Raw genomic sequence first — 25,220 nt, forward strand, 5'->3', positions numbered from 1 at the left:
GCCAAACCGTTCGAGATATCAAAAATCCCCTCACAAACTTTCATCCTCAATGTCTTGACTTCATGCTGACCGAGTTTCGTGCCGTTTGTTTGAATTCTCTAGGAGGAGTATTTCACATTCCATTGCGTGTGTTTTACCAACAACCCTAAATAGCCCACTTCCTGTTGGGCTGGGGTAAAAAGTAAGAGTGTGAAGTATATATGAAACGAGGAGATCTACATGTGTACCGAGTTTCATATTATTACATGCAAGCGTGTTTGATTTATGGACCATGTTTTCGGACCCCGTTCCAGGGGGCGCTGTCGAGCCCCCCTGCCACGCCCGGGTACCATCTTCAGCCCGGCCCTGATGGCCGCGGGTTCTGACATGTGTGCAAAGTTTCAGGAGTTTTTGAGCATGTTAAGGCCTCCAAAAGTGTCCAAAAGGTAGTAAAAAAATAATAATAATAATAATAATAATAATAATAAATATAGCTGCGAGCAGCGATTACGGGCCCAAGCCGGTGGCACCGCAACCCCGGTGCCTTTAGTTACCTAAAGGCACCGGGGTGGCGGTACCACCGGCTTTGGCCCTTCATCGCTGCTCGCAGCTATATTTATATATATATATATATATATATATATAAAGCCGGTGGCACCGCCACCCTGGTGCCTTTAGGGTTATTGTGCACGACGTGCAAAAACGTAACCCTGCTTTGACTGTCGAAAAGAAGTGTGCTGTAGAGCTTGTATCAGTGTGGGCTCTGCAAAAGTGTGCATTGAGGGCACATATCAACCACAAAGTATGCGAGAGCAACCTTCTGAAAGGTCAGGTCTACATCCAGGTCTACATCTGCCGTGTGTTTACATCATAGTAGTGAAGTTTGAAGCAATCAGGTGATTTCAAAGCTTTTTGAAAGTGACAGACTTCGTGCTGCCAGTTGGTGGCGCTATAACCGGGGTGGCGGTGCCGCCGGCTTTGGCCCTTTCATCGCTGCTCGCAGCTATATTTATATATATACACACACAAACACACACACACACACACACACATATATATATATATATATATATATATATATATATATACATAAATATATATATATTGTTTTTTTAAGAGACAAGACAGAATATTACTTGCCTGATCTGATTAGAAAAATAGTGTTTGTGTGTGTGTGTGTGTGTGTGTGTGTGTGTGTGTGTGTGTGTGTGTGTGTGTGTGTGTGTTTGTGTGTGTGTGTGGCGTAATTGAACAATGTAGACATAAAAACATACTCCGTCCTTTTGTTCATACAGGACATTATTCAAACTGCAAAGTGTTTACTTATATTTGTGTACACTTGCAATAAAACACAACATTGTGCTTTTGTCAAACTATAAACTCTTGTCAAACTGTAAACTACAACTGTCACCCAACCAAAATCTCTTACACACACACACACACACACACACAGTTTAAAAGCAAAAAATATCAAACAATCCTATTTAAAAACAGTCTGTGGGAGCCATCTTTTGGACATTCATCATATCGCATTGGTTTTCATTTCTTGTCATCAAACAGAGCCCTAATCTGTTTATTTTTTCAGTTACACATTCTACATTGATTAAAAAAGAAAAATCAAATGTGTTTTTATTTTATACAGAAATAAATAATCTATCATTCAGATGAGAATAAAGTTAGTGTTAGTTCAAATTTTAAGGAAAACAAATATATGATCTGAAATATAGCACATTCATTTAAAATTCATTCAGGTTCAATTACCAAACATACAATCTTAATGTAATTTAAAGCAAACAATACATTTAAAATATATGGGTTGTATGACTATTTTTTAATATAAAAAGATATATATCCAAAAAGACAAGCCTAAAGTTTAACAAGGGTTAAACTCTTATCACTGTAACAGACACAATCACACACACAATCACACACACACACACACACAAGTCAAATCACTTACATTTTACATGCAATATTGACTTTTTTTCTGTTTCAGCAGCGAAAATAGTTAAACAAAGATCACAGCAGAACCATCGCGCATCTCACAGCAACGCGTTCTCATTACTGAATGATTCAGCATTTTGAACGAATCGGTTGACTCAAAGATTCAATGACCAATCAATCCATAAACATCTATCTCATTCATGAATGACCCAGTCGTTCAAACGAATGAATCAATGACTCGCTCATTAAGACGGTCGCCTGGCGACACCTAATGACGGTTTAGTGTTATGTTTAAAAGTATCATTCTTTCCAACGATTGTTAATTAACTCATATTTGAAACATAAGCTATATTTATATATATACATTAGGGGTGGTTAATCGGTCTGATTTCCCGATTCGATTCGATTACAATTATTGAAGTCCCGATTCGATTACAGTCGATTTTCGATTATTAACGATTCTCGATTAGCGATTATTGATTTTCCATTTCACAACAGTAAACGAAAATACACTACAAAGTGTTTGCAGTATTAAAAAAAGTCAGCTGCTGAATTACTTAACTCTTTTATTGAGTAACAACAACTCAAAGCACTTTCTGTGTCATGTAGTTATAACTTCAGAATTATTTGTATGTAGCTTATGTTCTGTAGAACACAGAAATGAATACATCACATTGTGTTGTGACTCATCAAGTTGAACTAAACAATAACAAATAAATGAAAGGCTTATTTCCTTTAGGAAGTAGATCAGAACCAACATACTGTAGAAATTGGACAATTTTCTTCTAGAAAGACAAGGTGTTGTAGCAAGCAACGCTCGTTAGGCCGGAGACACACTGGCTGCGTGGCGTGAGCGTGGCGTTTCTGTTGCGTGTCAGCTGCGTCGCGTTTTCTGTGTCTTTGCACACCAGAAACGTGTCTGCTGCTAGGTGACATAGAGGGACAGTCTACATTTGGGTTAGCGGTGTGTTAATCCTTACTACAACAATTTCAACTCTTGCCTCTTGCCTTTACGACAACAATTTCAACTGTTATCACACATCTTCCAAAATCCGAAAAATAGGGAAGTGGGCTGTCTGTTTATTTCAATAACATTTACAAATTTTGTGTAGCTTTAAAGAGCCTATATTTAGCCTGATGGTGGACCGTCACTCAGAAGACACACTATGTTGTTATTGTAGCCTATTATCTTTATATCCTCCTGAGGCCGAGAACGTTTTTTTCAAAAGTGTTTTTTCTTCTTCATGTAATCACATTGTTAAGAGCATAAGAAACAAATGAAAAAAAAAAAGAGATATTTTATTCATATGTTATGCTATGACCTCTGTAGTGAACACCAGGACTCGATTGTTTAAAAAATAAAAATGACATAAATTTGTATATAGGCAAAAATAATGGCAATATTTGAAAATCGATAATTATTATTATTATTATTTGTTTAAATTACATTGATATCTGAATTTATATCAAAACCTAGACTTTCAAACATCAAAATGTAATTTATTAATATGTATTCGTGTACAAAATGACATATAAACATCGTTTCCTATTCTATTTTGCCTTGGCTTTTGGCTTGCTTAGTTGGGGACATTTAACATTTAATATTCAATAATATTATTGATCTGCCTTATTTAAGGTGGACATTGACGCAATTTTTTTTTAAACAAACTTTGTTATATTGTTTTCATGTTATCACTGTGAAGCGCTTTGATACAATCTGTATTGTAAAAAGCGCTATATAAATAAAGGTGACTTGACTTGACTATTTTGCCTGGAAACGCTTCCAACACGCTTGCGTGTCGCGTGAAAAATAGGCGTCGGTTCTATTTCTAGCATGCACGCGTTTTCCGCGCGGCTCATGCAGGCAGTGTGCAAGCTCTAACCTGTTAACATGGGAGCCGAAATAAAAACGGACACACCACGCAGCTGAGACGCCGCCACGCAGCCAGTGTGTCTCCGGCACACCTGCTCTCACTCGCTCTGGCTGCCGTTACACGCGCTTGCGGAACTGGGCGCGTTCGTGACGTTCAACTTCCGGTATAAAATTTTTTACAAAATAAAATAATGCAATTTTTTTTTTATATATATATATATATAATAAAAAATCGATTTTTGAAAATGTAATAATCGATTCATACTCGTCCATAACATAATCGCGATTAATCAATAATCGATTTTTTTCACCACCCCTAATATACATACATATACACACACATACACAAAAATAAAATAAAAACACATTTGAAACGTGTTTGCTTACTAAATTGTGAGCTGAACGAAAGTTGCAGCAAATATCAGCAACAGGAGTCAAATTTCATTAATCAGAGTGAAGAGCTGACTGAAAAGATGATGACGGAATAGGCTATTTTATGTAAAAACGCCTATTTAAGCGAATCTGTCATTGTACTCTTTTATTGTTGTGTTTTCCGTGAAAAATAATAGACTATTGAACTCACAATTCAAGCAATCGGCCCCTGAAATTGCACTAATTTTAGTGACACTAAAAAGTATGCGGCTGCACTGGCATTCATAATGGTGCGCGTCTATGGCGACGAGCGAGCAGAACAGAGCGAACGTTTAGTTAATTTCTACTTCCATAGGAATTCATTCGAGCGCCACCATTTCAATGTCCGTGCGGACGTCCATATTATACTTTCGCTTTCAAGTTAGTGTTTTTAAACCCCCCAGCGGGAGGTTTACACAATTGGTTTACACAATCACACGTTGATTAACCGGTGGGAAAATATTCCCATAGTAACATCCCTAATATATAAATATATATAAATTCAATAGGCCTACCTGATTTTGAACACAAGAGGGCAGTATAGCACTATATATGATTTGGATTATTATTATTTTTGACTAAACAACCATTCTGGCTGTTTTTAAACTTAAAAATAATTCTTAAATTGAAAAAAAGGAATAAAATGGGTTTAGTTCTAATATTTGTATAATTTTATATAAAAATAAATGGTGTATAATTACATTTTAGAAAGATATGAGACATGCCCTGATTCTTTTTTTGACATTATTGTCCTCGATCAGAGCCCTAATCTGTTTATTTTTTCAGTTACACATTCTACATTGATTAAAAAAGAAAAATCAAATGTGTTTTTATTTTATACAGAAATAAATAATCTATCATTCAGATGAGAATAAAGTTAGTGTTAGTTCAAATTTTAAGGAAAACAAATATATGATCTGAAATATAGCACATTCATTTATAATTCATTCAGGTTCAATTACCAAACATACAAATCTCAATGTAATTTAAAGCAAACAATACATTTAAAATACATGGGTTGTATGCTATTTTTTTTTATATAAAAAGATATATATCCAAAAAGACAAGGCCTAAACTTTAACAAGGGTTAAACAATCACTGTAACAGACACAATCACACACACACACACACACACACGTCAAATCACTTACATTTTAGATGCAATATTGACTTTTTTTTCTGTTTCAGCAGCGAAAATAGTTAAACAAAGATCACAGCAGAACCATCGAGCATCTCACAGCAACGCGTTCTCATTACTGAATGATTCAGCATTTTGAACGAATCGGTTGACTCAAAGATTCAACGACCAATCCATAATCTGTCTCATTCATGAATGACTCAGCCGTTCGAACGAATCGTTTGAACGAATGAATCAATGACTCGCTCATTAAGACGGTCGCCTGGCGACACCTAATGACGGTTTAGTGATATTAAAAGTATCATTCTTTCCAACGATTGTTAATTAACTCATATTTGAAACATAAGCTATATATATATATATATACACACACAAAAATAAAATAAAAACACATTTGAAGCGTGTTTGCTTACTAAATTGTGAGCGGAACGAAAGTTGCAGCAAATATCAGCAACAGGAGTCAAATTTCATTAATCACGAGAGTGAAGAGCTGACTGAAAAGATGATGACGGAATAGGCTATTTTATGTAAAAGCCCCTATTTAAGCGAATCTATCATTGTACTCTTTTGTTGTTGTGTTTTCCGTGAAAAATAATAGACTATTGAACTCACAATTCAAGCAATCGGCCCCGTTATTGCACTAATTTTAAAGTGACACTAAAAAGTATGCGGCTGCACTGGCATTCATAATGGTGCGCGTCCATGGCGACGAGCGAGCAGAACAGAGCGAACGTTTTTTAGTTCATTCCTACTTCCATAGGAATTCCCTCGAGCGCTCTGCACGTGGCCATTATCAATGTCCCGTATTTAAAAGCTCTCGGTCCTCAGTCACATACCAAATATATGTATAATGTATATATAAATATAATTTTGGACACAAGAGGGCAGTATGGCCCTATGTATAATTTTGTGTTTAAACTAAAAGAGCCCCTCCCCCCCTCCCCACACAGACACAGACACAGACACACACGAATGGCAGGGTGCATTCTCTCTGTCAGAGGGAGAGGGAGAGAAAATTCTCAGAAACATCCACATTCAAACCAAAATATCTAACTTCCTCTTGGTCTGAGCTAATGACAGTTAATTAGAAAGTTGTCCGGCTTGATCTGAACCATATGCATACCTGTGTCTGTCGAGTTTCATGCAATTTCAAGCATGCTAAGAGTCTCAAAAGCATCAAACAAGAATATTAAAGTTTGATGTGTTGCCACGGCAACAGTATCTAAGATATCAATAATCCTTTCACAGGTCTACATCTGCCGTGTGTTTACATTATACACATAAAGTTTGAAGCAAATCGGGTAAAAATAAGAGGGTGATTTCAAAGCATTTAGGAAGTGACACACTTCCTGCTGCCAGTTGGTGGCGCTATAACTTTGACTCACAATAGTCACATCCATGTGATCGGGCTCTTACAACGAACACACTGTTGAAGTTTCATCAAGATCAGTTAATGTATGCAGTAGTTATGACACACTTCCTGTTTCACGTTTCTCGCCATAATTTTGTTTCCTCGCCACGGCCAAACCGTTCGAGATATCAAAAATCCCCTCGCAAACTTTCATCCTCAATGTCTTGACTTCATGCTGACCGAGTTTCGTGCCGTTTGTTTGAATTCTCTAGGAGGAGTATTTCACATTCCATTGCGTGTGTTTTACCAACAACCCTAAATAGCCGACTTCCTGTTGGGCTGGGGTAAAAAGTAAGAGTGTGAAGTATATATGAAACGAGGAGATCTACATGTGTACCGAGTTTCATATTATTACATGCAAGCGTGTTTGATTTATGGACCATGTTTTCGGACCCTGTTCCAGGGGGCGCTGTCGAGCCCCCCTGCCACGCCCGGGTACCATCTTCAGCCCGGCCCTGATGGCCGCGGGTTCTGACATGTGTGCAAAGTTTCAGGAGTTTTTGAGCATGTTAAGGCCTCCAAAAGTGTCCAAAAGGTAGCAGAAAAATAATAATAATAATAATAATAATAATAATAAATAATCCTAAGGAAAACAATAGGGCCTTCGCCCTTTGGGCTTGGGCCCTAATAAATAATCCTAAGGAAAACAATAGGGCCTTCGCCCTTTGGGCTTGGGCCCTAACTATGGGCTAATAATAATAAAATGGCTATGGGCTGACAGCGAAGCAAAAGAGGCAGAGCGAGCCAGCCAGGAGTCGAACCTGGAATCTTCTGATTCGTAGTCAGACGCGTTATCCATTGCACCACTGGCCCACCAGTCAGGCAGCCTTGAGTGCATTTGCCTCGCCCAGGGGATTCAGTTTCCTCCCATTCCTGTGCTGGCATAATAGACACTATAAACTTGTCTTAAAGCAAGGTCCTTGTGACAGTACCCATGCAATGCATCTGAAAAGACGCATGGTATTGTATGGTAACCGTTATCGAGAAGCATGGCCAATGAAATGTTTGCTTGTGAAAAAGACCTCCTTCGAGCCAGAGTCGAACCAGCGACCTAAGGATTGCCAATTTGCCACCTACAGTCCTCCGCTCTACCAGCTGAGCTATCGAAGGCACATTGTTTGGGGACAGAACCTAAACCTATCAGGTTTCGAAAGCTCCGCCTGCCGGCTAAAAGTGCTAGTGGCACAGAGAGACGTCCTGGCTGTTTCCATAAGTGAAGCAAAGACAACACGAACTTCCCATACCGGGAGTCGAACCCGAGCCGCCTGGGTGAAAACCAGGAATCCTGACCGCTAGACCATATGGGAACTTCCTCAAGGCTCAAGCAGGCCCTTTGGCTTTTAGTGTGTGACCGCCCCCCTTTAAGAATATGGGAATGATCGTATTTGTATGGTAACCGTTATCCCACTGACAAAGCAGCCTATTGTTGGACTGTCAATTTAAAACATTATTCAACTAATCCAATAATAATAATAACAAAAACTATGGGCTAATAATAATAAAATGGCTATGGGCTGACAGCGAAGCAAAAGAGGCAGAGCGAGCCAGCCAGGAGTCGAACCTGGAATCTTCTGACTCGTAGTCAGACGCGTTATCCATTGCACCAAGCGCGGCGCACATATGTCTATCTAAGCTGTCAAAAGTTGCCTGAAATTGACCCAAAGATCGCAGGATCGAATCCCGCTCGTCCAAACTTTTTATGACTAATGTTAATTATTAGGATAAATGTTATTTAACTACACATTTAAGTCCAGATAATTCTGTCATGTGTATAAATTAACATTTGTATATAATAATACAGTAAACAATAATAATAATAATTATAAGAGGAAGAAGATGAAGAAGAAAAACACAAAAACGTCCAAACACATTATATTTTTTTAATACAATCACAACAATTATTAAAACTGGTAATATTAATAATAGTATTAGTAATAATAATAAATAACTTAAGGCATAACTAAACATAAATAAATGCTTCTCATCTATTATTATTATTATTATTTAAAATATATATTATTATAATAATAATAGTAATAATGATATTAATGATAATCAGGTACATAAATAACTTAAATGCTTCTCATCTATAATTATTATTAATAATAATAATAGTAATAATGATATTAATGATAATCAGGTACATAAATAACTTAAGGCATAAGTTAACATAATAAAATAGCTAAAATAAACTCTTCTCATCCAGGCGACCACCTGTTGCCCAGAAATTAAAATGTGTATATAATTTTAGTGTAGTTGTTGTAGTCAATAATACAGTAAACAATAATAATAATGAAAAGAGGAAGTAGATGAATAAGAAAAAACACAGAAACATCCAAACCCATTAAAATTTTTTAATATAATCACATTCCGGTACATAAATAACTTAAGGCATAGCTAAACATAAATAAACTAAACAAATGCTTCTCATCTATTATTATTATTATTATTAAAAATATATATTATTATTAATAATAATAGTAATAATGATGATATTAATGATAATCAGGTACATAAATAACTTAAGGCATAAGTTAACGTAACAAAATAACTAAAATAAACTGTTCTCATCCAGGCAACCACCTGTTGCCCTGTGACAGCTACTAACAGGACCATTAAAACAATGGACCACCAATCTCTGGATACTGTAGTTTCTTTCACTGGGCCAAGTATTTTACTTAACTCCAATAAGAATTAAATTACCTGATACAGTATACCGGTCTTTCACTCCTATTCTAAAAACTGTAAACAAATGTAATCAAATAAAGTGTAAGAAAAGTAAAATGAATAAAACACAAATAAAGGTACAAACACAACACCCATTATCCCCATCCTACTCACAGATGCATGCGCGCAACACACACACACACACACACACACACACACACACACACACACACCAACCATGTTTAAAAATTATTCAAAAGGCATCACACACATAGTTGTTATACATTTTAAAGACAACTGTCGTTGTTATGTTGTATAATCAAACATTAATCAAATAAATAAATAAAAATAACATGCTGAAAGAGCAATTTTAAGAAGCTGGAGGGTTGTCATTTCCTGGCTTTTTTTTCCTATAACCTCGTTCCATCAGCACAGCTCTCCATTCATCATATGATTTAGTCTCAGACTCTTCGCAGTACCAGTTGCCAAAGTACTGCAGATGTGTTGGTGGCTTTCTCTCCTTATTGCACTTTCTGCAAAGAATGACGTCTGTCTTCCTAACATACTTTCTTGTCACTGTTCCAGCGCTCTCCCTCTTCTGTTTTCTCTTTCTATATTGCTGAGTGGAGTAAGGAACCGGTTGACTGGATGTCTGTGTCTGAGCTGATGGTGGCATAGCTGAAGGTAATGGGAGGTTGAAGAACATCACCTGTGAGGTACCAGGAACTGTAGGAAGCTGCACAGGTGGTAAAATGAAAGGGAGAGAGACAGGTGGTGCTGGTGCAATAGGGACAGGAAGTCCTTGATGTGATGGTGGAGCCTGGAAGATGGCCTGAGGTTGCGACCTCCCTTTGAGTTTAGCCTCCCCAGCAGTATTTGGTGGCAGGATAAAAAGGTGTGGCTCTGACAAATTGCTGGAACAGAGAGTCGGTCCTTTCTGCATAGCAGCAGGAAGGTTCTCAGGTCCTGCCATGGGTGCTTCAGGGGCTTGGATACCCTGTTTCAATATCTCCTGTTCCTGTGACTTACAACGCCTGCTGTACCTGGGAAAACATAAAGCAACCAATTTGAATAAACATTTAAGCAGTAATACAAAAGATGGTGTGTTCAACTACTGTTTGATCATGACTATGATGCAACAGCAAGACACAGCTGAGATCACAGAGCAATTGATCTCACCCTTGTCTCGTGTATCATTGCTTTAGAGATGCAGTGAGAGGTGTAGTGAGAGATGCAGTGAGAGATGCAGTGAGTGATGCAGTGAGAGATGCAGGAGCAGTGAGAGATGCAGGTGCAGTGAGTGATGCAGTGAGAGATGCAGTGAGAGATGCAGTGAGAGATGCAGTGAGTGATGCAGTGAGAGGTACAGTGAGAGATGCAGTGAGTGATGCAGTGAGAGATGCAGTGAGAGATGCAGTGAGAGATGCAGTGAGTGATGCAGTGAGAGGTACAGTGAGAGATGCAGTGAGTGATGCAGTGAGTGATGGAGTGAGAGATGCAGTGAGAGGTGCAGTGAGAGATGCAGTGAGTGATGCAGTGAGTGATGCAGTGAGAGGTGCAGTGAGAGATGCAGTGAGAGATGCAGTGAGAGATGCAGTGAGAGGTGTAGTGAGAGATGCAGTGAGAGATGCAGTGAGAGGTGTAGTGAGAGATGCAGTGAGTGATGCAGTGAGAGATGCAGTGAGTGATGCAGTGAGAGGTGCAGTGAGTGATGCAGTGAGAGGTGCAGTGAGATGTGCAGTGAGAGGTGCAGTAAGAGATGCAGTGAGATGCAGTGAGAGATGCAGTGAGTGATGCAGTGAGTGATGCAGTGAGAGATGCAGTGAGAGATGCAGTGAGAGATGCAGTGAGAGGTGCAGTGAGAGATGCAGTGAGTGATGCAGTGAGAGATGCAGTGAGTCAAGTCAAGTCAAGTCACATTTATTTATATAGCGCTTTTCACAATACAGATTGCATCAAAGCAGCTTCACAGTGATAACATGAAAGTAGTACAACACAGTTCAATAATATTGTTGAATATTAAATATCCCCAACTAAGCAAGCCAAAAGCAAGGCGACAGTGGCAAGGAACCAAAACTCCATCAGATTGGATGGAGAAAAAAACCTTGGGAGAACCCAGGCTAACAGGGGCCAGTTCTCCTCTGGCTAACAATCATAGGGTTTTAAAGAAGCTTTACAGTAAGTCCATATCAGAGAGTACCTGGAAAAATACATTTAGTTAATCATGTAATATTTAGGGGATAACATATCGCCGGCGTTGAGTCGTCTCTTCGCAGGCGTTGAGTCGTCTCTTCACAGGCGTTGGTCTTCTCATCACAGGCGTTGAGGCATCCGAAATCCCCGTGAGAGGCAGGATACCAAACTGGAGCCTACGAACGCCATTTTTCTCGGGACAAGCGTCCCGAGATAACAGCAGAAAGGCAGATGGGAAATAATTAGCATAGCTGATGTTCATAATGATTTCCATTACACGGGAGTAGGTGTTAGAAAACCATAATCTCACAACTCTCCGTAACCCAACTCTCCGCAACCCAACCGCAACCATACGGACCGACCCGTTTGTCTATAAGGCTGTCGAGCCCCACTGGTGCGTTAAGCAGTTTCAGTGGCAAACGGTTCCGTATGGCATAGCAGAGGACTAAAAGGTAAGCATTATGTGAATGCTTGACTAAAGAGACACGTCTTTAGTCTAGTTTTAAACTGTGTCAGCGAGTCAGAGCATCGGACCGTATCGGGAAGGCTATTCCAGAGTTTTGGAGCTAAATGCGAGAATGCCCTCCCTCCTTTCGTGGACTTCGATATCCTAGGAATGACCAGAAGCCTTGAATTTAGTGATCTTAGAGAACGCGGTGGATTGTAGGGCGAAAGAAGGTCCGTTAAGTACATAGGAGCTAAACCATTAAGGGCTTTATAGGTCAGTAGTAGTACTTTGTAATTGATACGGAACTTAATAGGTAACCAGTGCAGAGATGATAAAATCGGTGTTATATGATCATATTTTCTTGATCTAGTAAGAACTCTAGCGGCTGCATTTTGCACTAACTGTAGCTTGTTTATTGAGGATGCAGGACAACCAGCTAATAAAGCATTACAGTAATCTAGTCTCGAGGTCATGAATGCATGAACTAACTTTTCTGCATCAGAAACAGATAGCATGTTACGTAATTTAGCAATGTTTCTAAGGTGGAAAAAGGCTGTTCTTGTAACAGATGAAATATGATTTTCGAAAGACAAGTTGCGGTCTAGTATAACACCCAGGTCTTTTACTGTAGTGGAAAAAGTAACAGGGCATCCTTCTATATTAAAGTCGTATTGTAAGAGGTTTTGTGTGTAGTTTTTTGGACCAATAAGTAATACCTCCGTTTTATCTGAATTTAATAGCAGGAAATTACGCGTCATCCAGCATTTTATATCTTTGAGACATTCTGTCAATTTAGATGAGGTAATGTTTTCATCTGGTCGTGATGAAATATATAATTGAGTGTCGTCAGCATAACAGTGGAAATTAATTCCATGTTTTCTTATAATATTACCAAGTGGCAGCATATATATTGAGAATAGCAGAGGGCCTAGCACCGATCCTTGCGGTACTCCGTAGTCTACTGACGTTAACTTTGATTTTCCCCCGTGTAAAGAGACAAAATGATAACGGTCAGATAAGTACGATCTAAACCAGCTTAATGCCTGTCCCTGAACACCAGTGTAGTTTTGTAGTCGATCCAAGAGTATTTTATGATCTATAGTGTCGAACGCGGCGCTAAGATCAAGTAGGACTAGTATTGAGATACAGCCTTGGTCAGAAGCTAAGAGTAGATCATTTGTAATTTTAACTAGCGCAGTTTCTGTACTATGATGCGGTCTGAATCCTGACTGGAATTTTTCATAGATATCATTTTCTTGCAAAAAAGAGCACAGTTGAGCGGATACAACTTTTTCTAGTATTTTGGACATAAATGGAAGATTTGAAATGGGTCTGTAATTTGCTAGGTTATTTGGATCTAGTTGCGGTTTCTTAATGAGAGGTTTTATTACTGCCAACTTGAATATTCTTGGAACATGACCTAAGAATAAAGACGAGTTAATAATATTGAGAAGAGGCTCTTCCACTACAGGTAACACTTCTTTCAGTAGTTTAGTGGGTATTGGATCTAATGAGCATGTTGTTGGTTTAGATGCAATAATAAGTTTATTTAGCTCTTCCTGTCCTATCGTTGCAAAGCGGTGTAGTTGTTCTTGAGGGACGATAATTGAGGCTGAATCATAAGAGACCATAGAGGATTGTACATTTATAATTGTGTTTAGAATGCTTTCTATTTTCTCATTGAAATAATTCATAAAATCATTACTACTAAACTGTAACGGTATATTTTGCTCTGGTGATGTCTGTTTATTTGTTAGTCTAGCCACGGTGTTAAATAAGAACCTTGGATTATTTTGGTTATTTTCTATTAGTTTGCGGAGGTGCTCAGCCCTGGCTGTTTTTAGAGCCTTTTTATAACGTGACATACTGTCTTTCCACGCGATTCTAAAGACCTCTAAATTAGTTTGTTTCCATTTACGCTCTAGGTTACGAGTTTCTCTCTTGATATCATGCGTAACACTGTTGTACCATGGTGCTTTAGTTTTCTCTTTAACCTTTTTTAATCTAATTGGTGCAACAATATCTAATGTACTAGTGAAAATGGTGCTCAAACTGCTAGTCATTTCCTCTAGTTCATCTGTTAGTTTGGGTTCACTGAGCAGCTGAGATAGATCAGGTAAGCTATTTGAGAATCTATCTATAGTGGTTGGAAGGATTGTTCTGCCTGGTCTATAACGTGGCGCAACATGACATATTTCAGCAGTACGTATTATGCACGTTACCATGTAATGATCAGTGACATCATCACTTTGCGGTATAATATCTATATCAGTTGGATTGGTTCCATATGATATAATTAAATCTAGTGTATGATTTAGACGATGAGTGGGACCACGGACGTTTTGCTTGACCCCAAAGGAGTTTAATAAATCTGTAAACGCAGCCCCTAAGGCATCATTTTTGTTGTCTACGTGTATGTTAAAATCTCCAACAATTATTGCTTTATCGACATTGACCAATAGATCCGAGAGAAAGTCTGCAAACTCTTTTAGAAATTCAGCATATGGCCCTGGAGGTCTATATACAGTAGCCAAGGCTAGAGATAATATGGATTTCTTTCTTACATCTAAGAGCGTAACATTTAGCATAAGTACTTCAAACGAATTAAATCTGTGACCTGTTTTCTGAGAAATATTAAGAATATCTTTATAGATTGTTGCAACACCGCCGCCACGACCAGTCAGACGGGGCTCATGCTTATAACAGTATCTTGGCGGAGTAGACTCATTTAGACCGAAATACTCATTTGGTTTAAGCCAGGTTTCAGTAAGGCAAAGTATATCGAAATTATTATCTGTGACCATTTCATTTACAATAACCGCTTTAGGTGTGAGCGATCTAATGTTTAGAAGACCTAGCTTTAGAAATTCTTTTTGTTCACTGATATTTAGATTTTCTGGTTTAATTACAATAAGATTTTTGCTAGATCCTGCACTAGATTTATTGTTTGGCTTCACTAAACGAGGAATAGACACAGTTTCTATATAATGTTCTTCACTACGTATATCAATTAAGTTTGGACAGCAAAGACTGTGATTTGGATTTTGACTTATTAGTCATCTGGTGCGTAACGTCTTAGAGATATTATCCGACAGAACAGCCGCTCCGGCTCTTCTGCCGGAGTGAGTGATGCAGTGAGAGATGCAGTGAGAGGTGAAGGTGCAGAGAGAGGTGAAAAAAACTGATTTGCTTTTTACTGGAATGATTTTGAATGTGAACAGTACGGTAAATGTGGACATAAAAGTCCCAACCAAGAAATTTAGTGTAAAAACGGGGGATTGCATTTTTTGCATGCAAATACCTGTAAAACTGACACATAAAAGTCTATGTAGTTTTTGTAATGTCAACAATAGCCATTATTTTGAAACCTGGTGTACTTTGATTGACTGCATGTACCTTGTGAAGTGAAAACAAGTGTTATTCTTTGACAGAATAATTTCATTTTCAGATTTCCAGTGTTTTGGGAAATTTAGTGTGTAGAGAAAGATGTGTTCTATTTTGAAAGTTAGTATATATTTAACAAAATGTGTTTTTGAGAAGAAAATCATCCATTTGGCCAATTGTGTTTTGTTGGTGTGAGTCTGTGTTAAGAGTTTCGAAAAAGTATCTGAAGTATGGGTAAGCGCTTGTTGGCGATTGAAAAAAAAACTGTAAGACAACCACATAAAAGACTTTAACGCTTTGTGTGGCACTTCAATTTATGCTTAGCTGGAACAATGCTAATTTACTCACCATTGTGTGACTGTTGCAGTGTTAACTTCTGGGAGCTGGATGGTGGTCTCGCTCATCACCTTAGCATTGTTGAGGATGCACTCTCGGATGTGCTTGTAGGCACGCACCACCATTGTGAAGCGGGACACCCTCACTCCATCACACCGCACCACGTTTGGATAGAGGGCACAGAGCCTTGTGAAGATGGCCTCCACCACTCGGTTGCAGCTAGGCCACTGTGCAGGACTATGAGCCCCAACGAAACACCTGCAAATTACAGCAGAATACATATTCATTTCAATGTATGATCGTTACTCTGTTATTTTTCTTGTTTTTTTCCCCCTTTTCTAATCTGTCTGTTTTGCTTTGTGTTGTCCAGATGTTAATTTTTAATATCTGTGCATAGTTATGTTTTGTGGTTTGTTTTATACAAAATTTAAGACAATCAAGAACCTGTGTTTGCTAAATTTAACATACCTTTTGGTGCTCTCCACACCTGGTGCCACAATCTTCTTAGTGGCTCTGAATCGTCCCTGTTTTAGGGAGGTTTGGTGACGTCGTGGGTAAATGGTTTTCCTCTTGTCATACTCCCCCAATGCCTGCCATAGGGTGATGATCTTGACGCACTCTTCTCCAGTCAAGGCCAGACGGTGGTCTCTGAGGCTAACCAAGAACTCTGCCAAGTCCTGCACGGCTCCATACCCCCCAATATTATCAGGTCCAACAGAATCCTAAAATAAAAGATAATTTAGGAATTTTTGATAGCAGCAATGAATACAAATATTTACATGAAAGCACAGCAAACATAACTAAGATTTTGTTTACAGATGTAAATGTACACTGGGCCCTTACATCATGTGAAGTGTTCTCTTCAGATGTCAGAAGACCAGTTTCAGCTGATAATTGGTCCCCTGGAACTACATGAAAAAGGCAAACATTCAGTTTAAATTTGTATTTTTGCCTTTCAATAAGACATATATACATAGAGGTGGTGATAATTGTTGTCACAATAACTCTATATAGATACTTTGGTAAACTCACAGCTATGTGCTCCAGGAAAGAGTCCTGGCTTTGAATGACTGTGCAGTGGGCTGGTGACAGGAGACGGAGGGACCACAGACGATGATGAAATGGAGCAGGTGACAGATGTCACTGGTGATGGAGGAACCACAGACAATGATGAAATGGAGCTGGTGACAGGAGATGTCACTGGTGATGGAGGAACCACAGACAATGATGAAATGGAGCTGGTGACAGGAGGGGTTGGAGATGATGCTGCAGACACTGATGCTTGTGAAGAGGCAACAGGTGTCCGTTCTGTGTCAAAGGTGGGGACAGTGATGTCCTGAAACTCCTCAAGTTCAGCATAACCTTCATCCACTTCTATACCAACCTCAGTGGTCTCGGACTCTTCAATGGCCAACTTGTAGTCCTGCAGAACTTTACCAGTTTGCTGGTAAAGGTATTCCACTCCAATAAGCTCACCTTTAAAATATTAAAACATTGAAAATTAGATAATATACCAGGATATTATATTATAATACAGAGGTTAAATGGTATGTGTACACTTAAAAAAAAATGTGACCAAAAACAACAAATAGTTATCTACCAGTGTACTTTCTTGGCCCAACATAAGGGTTGATTTTCTTGCCCATAACCTCCTCTGCAAGAGTATTGACAGCATGACGCAGAAGATGATTGTAGGAATGGGGCTGCTGCTCATCAGTTGTTGCTGCCACAGCCCGGTCCTCATTCCACCTTGCAAGTCCATCCAAAAGATACACCTGGAAGAAGGTGTCACTCGCCAGCGTACCTGTAAATTCAAAAAAGAAAAATAAGACCACACAAAAATGTCATATGGATACACAAATAGCTGTTCCCATAGTTATTTTAATATATAATTAAATCAAATCTTATTTTAATAATTCAGTTAAGTCACTTATTTACCTGGGATGAATCTGTTAAGGTGCAGGTGAAATGACTCAAGCGAAGTGGAACCTCTGGCACAGCGGTAGGTTGGCAGACGGTGCCCTCCCTTCACTACAGTGCCCGTCTGCATGTAGAGCTGCACACCTACAGGATCCTGGATGCAGGCCACATGCTTCCGCTGGGACTTCAATATCTCTCTCATCCGGGCTGAGTTTATTAGTGGGACTCCCATAGTGTCACGACCAGCATCTCCATCAAAGGCCTGAATATGGCTCTCAATCAGCGCCAGGGTGTCCTTGGTCCCGCGAGTGGTTCTCCTGCAATGTAGGGCTAGCTCGTTACGGCTGAGACTGCGCAGCACATCAGCCTCGGATGTAGGTTTCCAGTTAGCTTCTAGCTCTGCATGCTTTGCCTTCTTCAGGGCCGTCAGGTCAACCTGGTCCCACATGAAAATACAGTGGCTGAGGCGACTCATAAATGTGGCATACAACTGATGAGAGTCAGTGGTGCAACCCACAGCAAACCTCCGCATGAAGTGCCATACATCCAAACGGATGATCATTTGCTCCCACTCTTCAAACATTCTTCTCAGAAGAGTGTTGCCACAGCAGTCTCGGTCAACATACAGTATCTCGGGAGGAGCCACCCCAGCCACTCTGTATCTTTTAATGAGGCCTTCAATCATTGGCCCGAGACCAAAACCTTCACTGGCTGTGAGCACGGACATGATCACCTGTCCGTGCTCATTACCAACATTGGTTGCCCAGGTAGCAGTGCCATAGCTGCGTCCAGCTAGTTTTCTGGCCACTTTTTTTGTTGAATCCATTTTTAAGATCCGACCATATTGCGATGTGATAGTGGCCTTGATCTCATCCAGCCTTTGCAGGACATCCTGGGCGTACACCTGCATCAGCCACCGATGCTTAGGGACAGAAGGCATTGAAGGAGCAGATTCAAATGTCACAGGCAGGATCAGGCTCGAAGTGACAGCACTGGCAATCCCCTTGCAATCTGTCAGATACTGGACTGTCTTTTGCAACCACACCTCAGTATGACGTTCCTGCAGCTTGCGCTGGATCTGGCTGCTGCTGTTTCCCAGCCCTCGCTGACGCATCAAACATACTACCTCGACGTCACATGCAAGTTTTGATGTAAGAATGCAAGGGAACTGCACCCTGTGGCCAATGTCGAGCTGGGAGACGATATCATGGCTCCAGCTGATGACTTTCCTCTTACATCTTCGGCAGGCCAGGTACTCAGATGCCACAAAGTATATCTTACCCAAGGCAAACACCTGCCTGATCTTTTGATGCAAGCCAGCTGAGGTCAGAAGGTCTTTCTGACAGTCTGGATGTGGACAGGTCAGCTTCACTTGCCACAGTTTTCGTGGCATCCAGAGCAGCAGGGGATGGCCAAAGTAGTTCTCTAAGGGAGGGCAATTACTGGTCTTCAGTGGAACCTGTGGAGGATACCACCAAAGTTTGTCCACCCTGCTAAAGATCAGCTCAGGATGGCCCTGTGCTGTCCACCTGAACAGGGCCTTGGAAATCCACCTCTGATCCACTTCAGGCAGAGTGTGTATCCATCCAGATGAAAGACAGACTCGTTGTGCTGGGGAAAAAAACAAAAAAAATAATAAATACAACAAGTGCAAATTCACAATAACTTCCCTTAACTTTTTTATCCCTGGAATGGAACTTGAATATTTTGTTGCATATTTTAAATAAGTATAAACGTACATGCCAGATGTGCCATCTCAAACTTAGTTGCCTCTGCCAGCAGTGTGCTGTCATCTATCTCAATGGACACAGTCGGGCGAGTGAGGATAGCTGAGGTCCCTGTGGCTGCCTCAATGGACACAGTCGGGTTATTGAGGATTGCTGAGGTCCCTGTGCCTGCCTCAATGGACACAGTCGGGCGAGTGAGGGTGGCTGAGGGCCGCGTACGTGCCTGGGCCAAAGCTACAAAACAAAACACAGAACAGATAAACATGACTACAGAACAATAAATCCTAAAATCCTACAAAGCAATAAATACTAAACACACCAAAAAAGTGTTATACAAATAAATGTTTGCTTACAAGGTGTGGATTTGACGGGGGAAACCAGCCTTTCAATGGTCTTGGTCAGGCTTTTCTGGTTAGGCAACTTCCTAAACAAGAGGGAGCGGAGAGAGGCGGTGGAAGTATGGGTGGAGGCAGCGTGCTGGGTGGTGGTTGTAGCGTGCTGGGTGGAGGCAGCGTGCTGGGTGGTGGTTGTAGCGTGCTGGGTGGAGGCAGCGTGCTGGGTGGTGGTAGCGTGCTGGGAGGTGATGGTAGCGTGCTGGGTGGTGATGGTAGCATGCTGGGTGGAGGCAGCGTGTTGGGTGGTGGTAGCGTGCTGGGTGGTGGCAGCGTGCTGGGTGGTGGTAGCGTGCTGGGTGGTGGTAGCGTGCTGGGTGGAGGTAGCGTGCTGGGTGGTGGTAGCGTGCTGGGTGGTGGTAGCGTGCTGGAGAGCTTTCCCAGCATATTGCTCTTCCTTCATGGCAATGGCAATTCTGCCAGAAGGAAAGAGCTCAAAATACTCCCTGAAACTCTCTTTGTTGTGGGCATGTTCTTGGGAGTCTTTGCTGCCTCCTGTGGGGTCCCTCTTCATAGCTGCCACCAAGTAAGCTGCATACCCCAGGGCATTTTCAGCCACCCACTTGAATGTTTGCCCTCGAAATACCCCAAACTGGATTTCAAAGAAACCCAGCAGGTGCTTTCTGTTAGCTAGATCTCCGTGGTGCTGATTTAAGCTTTTCTTGGCCTTGTCCAGCACTATGTCAGGGGACAGGGGTCTTGTGTACGGCTTTCCTTTGTTGGCCTCCTTCACCTTTGCCGCTTCCATTGTATCAGTCAGATTCAGGCTGCCATCAGCTCGTCTCCTGAAGCGAGGTTCCATCTAAATAAATAAAAATGTTTGAAGATATAAAGACTTTAGAGAAAGAAACAGACAAACACATTTGGTAACACATTAGTTAATACAGCCGTGCATATTACATTACTATATTTACTCATGATCACCTTGTAATGTGATTATATATTATGCTTTGTGTGTCTATTTTTCTACCTTGTAATGTTGATTATATATTATGCTTTGTGTGTCTATATTTTTCTACCTTGTAATGTTGATTATATATTATGCTTTGTGTGTCTATATTTTTCTACCTTGTAATGTTGATTATATATTATGCTTTGTGTGTCTATATTTTTCTACCTTGTAATGTTGATTATATATTATGCTTTGTGTGTCTATATTTTTCTACCTTGTAATGTTGATTATATATTATGCTTTGTGTGTCTATATTTTTCTACCTTGTAATGTTGATTATATATTATGCTTTGTGTGTCTATATTTTTCTACCTTGTAATGTTGATTATATATTATGCTTTGTGTGTCTATATTTTTCTAACAGGCTTAAAATGTTGATTTACATATCAGAATCTCAGAATGATCCCAGAGTAAGATGTCATTTTTTCAATAATTATTATACCATTATTATACCATTGTTATACCACTACTTCCCCCTCTTTTAAATTTCCTTTGCTCTATTACAAGTAACAGTTAAATGTAATGCATTCAAAATGTTAGCCTACTTAACGTTAGCTAAAAAAAAGTTAGTTTAGCATAAAAATATAGTAAAAGTACTAAAAGTAGAAGCATAATGTACACTATATTACAGTAATTGAATTATAATTAGTGATGCCTTAGTGTGTAACAATCATTTTAATGTTGCAACTGGTAAAGCTGTAGTAAACTGTAATGTTATGCTTTGTTATGCTTGGTCGCTTTATCTATAAACACATTTTTTAATTATATTTTGTATTAATTACTTGAATTATTAGCTAGTCTGAGACACATGTTATTCATATAAAACAACTATATATTTGGCACTTCACTTTCATTGACAAAAGACTGACTTACTTTGCGAATTTTGATCCGAAGTTAATCAATGAATGTTATCCTCTTCTCCGGTCCCAATTCGCAAGTCTCTGGGGGGGAGGTGACTCTTGACGTTTATTGGTCAATTCTTGGTTAGTTACTAGGCTGAATCGTGGTAGCGATGAGAGCCGCGATTGGCCATAAGCGTACGAATCTTGGTTGCAGCAGGGAACGTGATTGGCTGTCATAACCAAGAATAGTACGAATCTTGGTTGCAGCAGGGAACGTGATTGGCTGTCATAACCAAGAATAACCACGATTTACAGGCGGCATGAAGCGCCACTGGCCCACCAGTCAGGCACCCTTGAGTGCATTTGCCTCGCCCAGGGGGTTCAGTTTCCTCCCATTCCTGTGCTGGCATAATAGACACTATAAACTTGTCGCAAAGCAAGGTCCTTGTGACAGTACCCATGCAATGCATCTGAAAAGATGCATGGTATTGTATGGTAACCGTTATCCCACTGACAAAGCAGCCTATTGTTGGACTGTCAATTTAAAACATTATTCAACTAATCCAATAATAATAATAACAAAAACTATGGGCTAATAATAATAACATGGCTATGGGCTGACAGCGAAGCAAATGAGGCAGAGCGAGCCAGCCAGGAGTCGAACCTGGAATCTTCTGATTCGTAGTCAGACGCGTTATCCATTGCGCCACTGGCCCACTAGTCAGGCAGCCTTGAGTGCATTTGCCTCGCCCAGGGGGTTCAGTTTCCTCCCATTCCTGTGCTGGCATAATAGACACTATAAACTTGTCTTAAAGCAAGGTCCTTGTGACAGTACCCATGCAATGCATCTGAAAAGACGCATGGTATTGTATGGTAACCGTTATCCCACTGACAAAGCAGCCTATTGTTGGACTGTCAATTTAAAATATTATTCAACTAATCCAATAATAATAATAACAAAAACTATGCACGCGACTTGTTGGTGTCCGGCTGGGCAGAGGCCTGTCATGACATCTACTTTTTCTCATGCCAATAACAGGCCTGGAGCCAACGTCAGGAAGGGGTCTGATGAGGAGCCTGCTATAAAAAGCTTCAAGTTGGAGGCGTCACATGTTGGTGATCTCGGTTGCTTTGTTTTCATGGCAAGTTGTGGTGTTGTTAGGATATTCCTACAGAGCCAGTGACAGTTTCTCAGTGGAATAACTGTGATCCAGGGTCAGAGACGTCTCCTCTCCTGGAGGAAAATTCAAGCCTTAGTGGTCTTGCTTGAGCAGTTGCTGCAAAATCTGGTAGAGGCACACAGCCAGGCTTGACGGGAAAGAGTCAGCAGACCTTCCCTGGTGGTCTAGTGGTTAGGATTCGGCGCTCTCACCGCCGCGGCCCGAGTTCGATTCCCGGTCAGGGAATGAGCTTTTGCCCTCCAGCGGCGGTCGCGATTGCAAAACGCTGGACTACCAACTCAAGCGCTGACGGCCTCGTCGAGAAGCATGGCCAATGAAATGTTTGCTTGTGAAAAAGACCTCCTTCGAGCCAGAGTCAAACCAGCGACCTAAGGATTGCCAATTTGCCACCTACAGTCCGCCGCTCTACCAGCTGAGCTATCGAAGGCACATCGTTTGGCGACAGAACCTAAACCTATCAGGTTTCGTAAGCTCCGCCTGCCGGCTAAAAGTGCTAGTGGCACAGAGAGATGTCCTGGCTGTTTCCATAAGTGAAGCAAAGACAACACGAACTTCCCATACCGGGAGTCGAACCCGGGCCGCCTGGGTGAAAACCAGGAATCCTGACCGCTAGACCATATGGGAACTTCCTCAAGGCTCAAGCAGGCCCTTTGGCTTTTAGTGACTGACCGCCCCCTTTTAAGAATATGGGAATGATCGTATTTGTATGGTAACCGTTATCCCACTGACAAAGCAGCCTATTGTTGGACTGTCAATTTAAAACATTATTCAACTAATCCAATAATAATAATAACAAAAACTATGGGCTAATAATAATAAAATGGCTATGGGCTGACAGCGAAGCAAAAGAGGCAGAGCGAGCCAGCCAGGAGTCGAACCTGGAATCTTCTGATTCGTTGTCAGACGCGTTATCCATTGCGCCACTGGCCCACCAGTCAGGCAGCCTTCAGTGCATTTGCCTCGCCCAGGGGGTTCAGTTTCCTCCCATTCCTGTGCTGGCATAATAGACACTATAAACTTGTCTTAAAGCAAGGTCCTTGTGACAGTACCCATGCAATGCATCTGAAAAGACGCATGGTATTGTATGGTAACCGTTATGGAGAAGCATGGCCAATGAAATAGACCTCCTTCGAGCCAGAGCCGAACCAGCGACCTAAGGATTGCCAATTTGCCACCTACAGTCCTCCGCTCTACCAGCTGAGCTATCGAAGGCACATCATTTGGGGACAGAACCTAAACCTATCAGGTTTCGAAAGCTCCGCCTGCCGGCTAAAAGTGCTAGTGGCACAGAGAGACGTCCTGGCTGTTTCCATAAGTGAAGCAAAGATAACACGATCTTCCCATACCGGGAGTCGAACCCGGGCCGCCTGGGTGAAAACCAGGAATCCTGACCGCTAGACCATATGGGAACTTCCTCAAGCCTCAAGCCTCAAGCCTCAAGCCTCAAGCAGGCCCTTTGGCTTTTAGTGTGTGACCGCCCCCCTTTAAGAATATGGGAATGATCCGAAGGGATAGTTTACTGGATTCAATTTCATCTGGCTCATCGGAGGGAGCTCTCATTTGCCTCGCCCAGGGGGTTCAGTTTCCTCCCATTCCTGTGCTGGCATAATAGACACTATAAACTGGTCGCAAAGCAAGGTCCTTGTGACAGTACCCATGCAATGCATCTGAAAAGATGCATGGTATTGTATGGTAACCGTTATCCCACTGACAAAGCAGCCTATTGTTGGACTGTCAATTTAAAATATTATTCAACTAATCCAATAATAATAATAACAAAAACTATGGGCTAATAATAATAACATGGCTATGGGCTGACAGCGAAGCAAATGAGGCAGAGCGAGCCAGCCAGGAGTCGAACCTGGAATCTTCTGATTCGTAGTCAGACGCATTATCCATTGCGCCACTGGCCCACCAGTCAGGCAGCCTTGAGTGCATTTGCCTCGCCCAGGGGGTTCAGTTTCCTCCCATTCCTGTGCTGGCATAATAGACACTATAAACTTGTCTTAAAGCAAGGTCCTTGTGACAGTACCCATGCAATGCATCTGAAAAGACGCATGGTATTGTATGGTAACCGTTATCCCACTGACAAAGCAGCCTATTGTTGGACTGTCAATTTAAAATATTATTCAACTAATCCAATAATAATAATAACAAAAACTATGCACGCGACTTGTTGGTGTCCGGCTGGGCAGAGGCCTGTCATGACATCTACTTTTTCTCATGCCAATAACAGGCCTGGAGCCAACGTCAGGAAGGGGTCTGATGTGGAGCCTGCTATAAAAAGCTTCAAGTTGGAGGCGTCACATGTTGGTGATCTCGGTTGCTTTGTTTTCATGGCAAGTTGTGGTGTTGTTAGGATATTCCTACAGAGCCAGTGACAGTTTCTCAGTGGAATAACTGTGATCCAGGGTCAGAGACG

The 25,220-nt window shown here is 40.9% G+C and overlaps 1 protein-coding gene and 7 non-coding genes across 8 annotated transcripts; 1 reads left to right on the forward strand and 7 right to left on the reverse strand.

Moving 5' to 3' along the window:
* Positions 1 to 7,496: 7,496 nt before the first annotated feature.
* trnar-acg (transfer RNA arginine (anticodon ACG)) lies at positions 7,497 to 7,569 on the reverse strand. Its single transcript has one exon. It is a non-coding gene; the product is annotated as a tRNA-Arg (tRNA).
* Positions 7,570 to 7,779: 210 nt separating this feature from the next.
* Positions 7,780 to 7,866, reverse strand: trnay-gua (transfer RNA tyrosine (anticodon GUA)). The gene is given in 2 exon segments: positions 7,780 to 7,815; positions 7,830 to 7,866. It is a non-coding gene; the product is annotated as a tRNA-Tyr (tRNA).
* A 125-nt stretch (positions 7,867 to 7,991) lies between these two features.
* Positions 7,992 to 8,063, reverse strand: trnae-uuc (transfer RNA glutamic acid (anticodon UUC)). The gene has a single exon. It is a non-coding gene; the product is annotated as a tRNA-Glu (tRNA).
* A 1,720-nt stretch (positions 8,064 to 9,783) lies between these two features.
* On the reverse strand, positions 9,784 to 16,759 carry LOC130097696 (uncharacterized). Its single transcript, XM_056264636.1, has 4 exons — positions 16,628 to 16,759; positions 16,253 to 16,506; positions 15,797 to 16,042; positions 9,784 to 10,466 (listed from the first exon to the last, which is right to left on the reverse strand). The coding sequence occupies exons 1-4, from the start codon at positions 16,757 to 16,759 to the stop codon at positions 9,794 to 9,796; spliced, it is 1,305 nt and encodes a 434-aa protein (XP_056120611.1). The 3' UTR covers positions 9,784 to 9,793.
* A 5,501-nt stretch (positions 16,760 to 22,260) lies between these two features.
* On the reverse strand, positions 22,261 to 22,333 carry trnar-acg (transfer RNA arginine (anticodon ACG)). The gene has a single exon. It is a non-coding gene; the product is annotated as a tRNA-Arg (tRNA).
* A 618-nt stretch (positions 22,334 to 22,951) lies between these two features.
* Positions 22,952 to 23,023, forward strand: trnae-cuc (transfer RNA glutamic acid (anticodon CUC)). Its single transcript has one exon. It is a non-coding gene; the product is annotated as a tRNA-Glu (tRNA).
* A 327-nt stretch (positions 23,024 to 23,350) lies between these two features.
* trnae-uuc (transfer RNA glutamic acid (anticodon UUC)) lies at positions 23,351 to 23,422 on the reverse strand. The gene has a single exon. It is a non-coding gene; the product is annotated as a tRNA-Glu (tRNA).
* A 713-nt stretch (positions 23,423 to 24,135) lies between these two features.
* On the reverse strand, positions 24,136 to 24,207 carry trnae-uuc (transfer RNA glutamic acid (anticodon UUC)). The gene has a single exon. It is a non-coding gene; the product is annotated as a tRNA-Glu (tRNA).
* Between the last annotated feature and the right edge of the window lie 1,013 nt (positions 24,208 to 25,220).

This window comes from Rhinichthys klamathensis, unplaced genomic scaffold (assembly GCF_029890125.1).
Source record: "Rhinichthys klamathensis goyatoka isolate OS25496 unplaced genomic scaffold, OSU_Roscu_1.1 h1tg000223l_1, whole genome shotgun sequence".
NCBI classification, from domain to species: Eukaryota; Metazoa; Chordata; class Actinopteri; order Cypriniformes; family Leuciscidae; genus Rhinichthys; species Rhinichthys klamathensis.

Excerpts from the sequence above, each read along its gene's own strand:
- LOC130097696 (XM_056264636.1), bottom strand. The coding sequence starts at position 16,759 with ATGTATATATGTCTTATTGAAAGGCAAAAATACAAATTTAAACTGAAT. Across the intron at positions 16,507-16,627 it reads AAGAGAACACTTCACATGAT|GATTCTGTTGGACCTGATAA; the intron begins GTAAGGGCCCAG and ends CTTTTATTTTAG. Across the intron at positions 16,043-16,252 it reads GGTGTGGAGAGCACCAAAAG|GTGTTTCGTTGGGGCTCATA; the intron begins GTATGTTAAATT and ends TGTAATTTGCAG.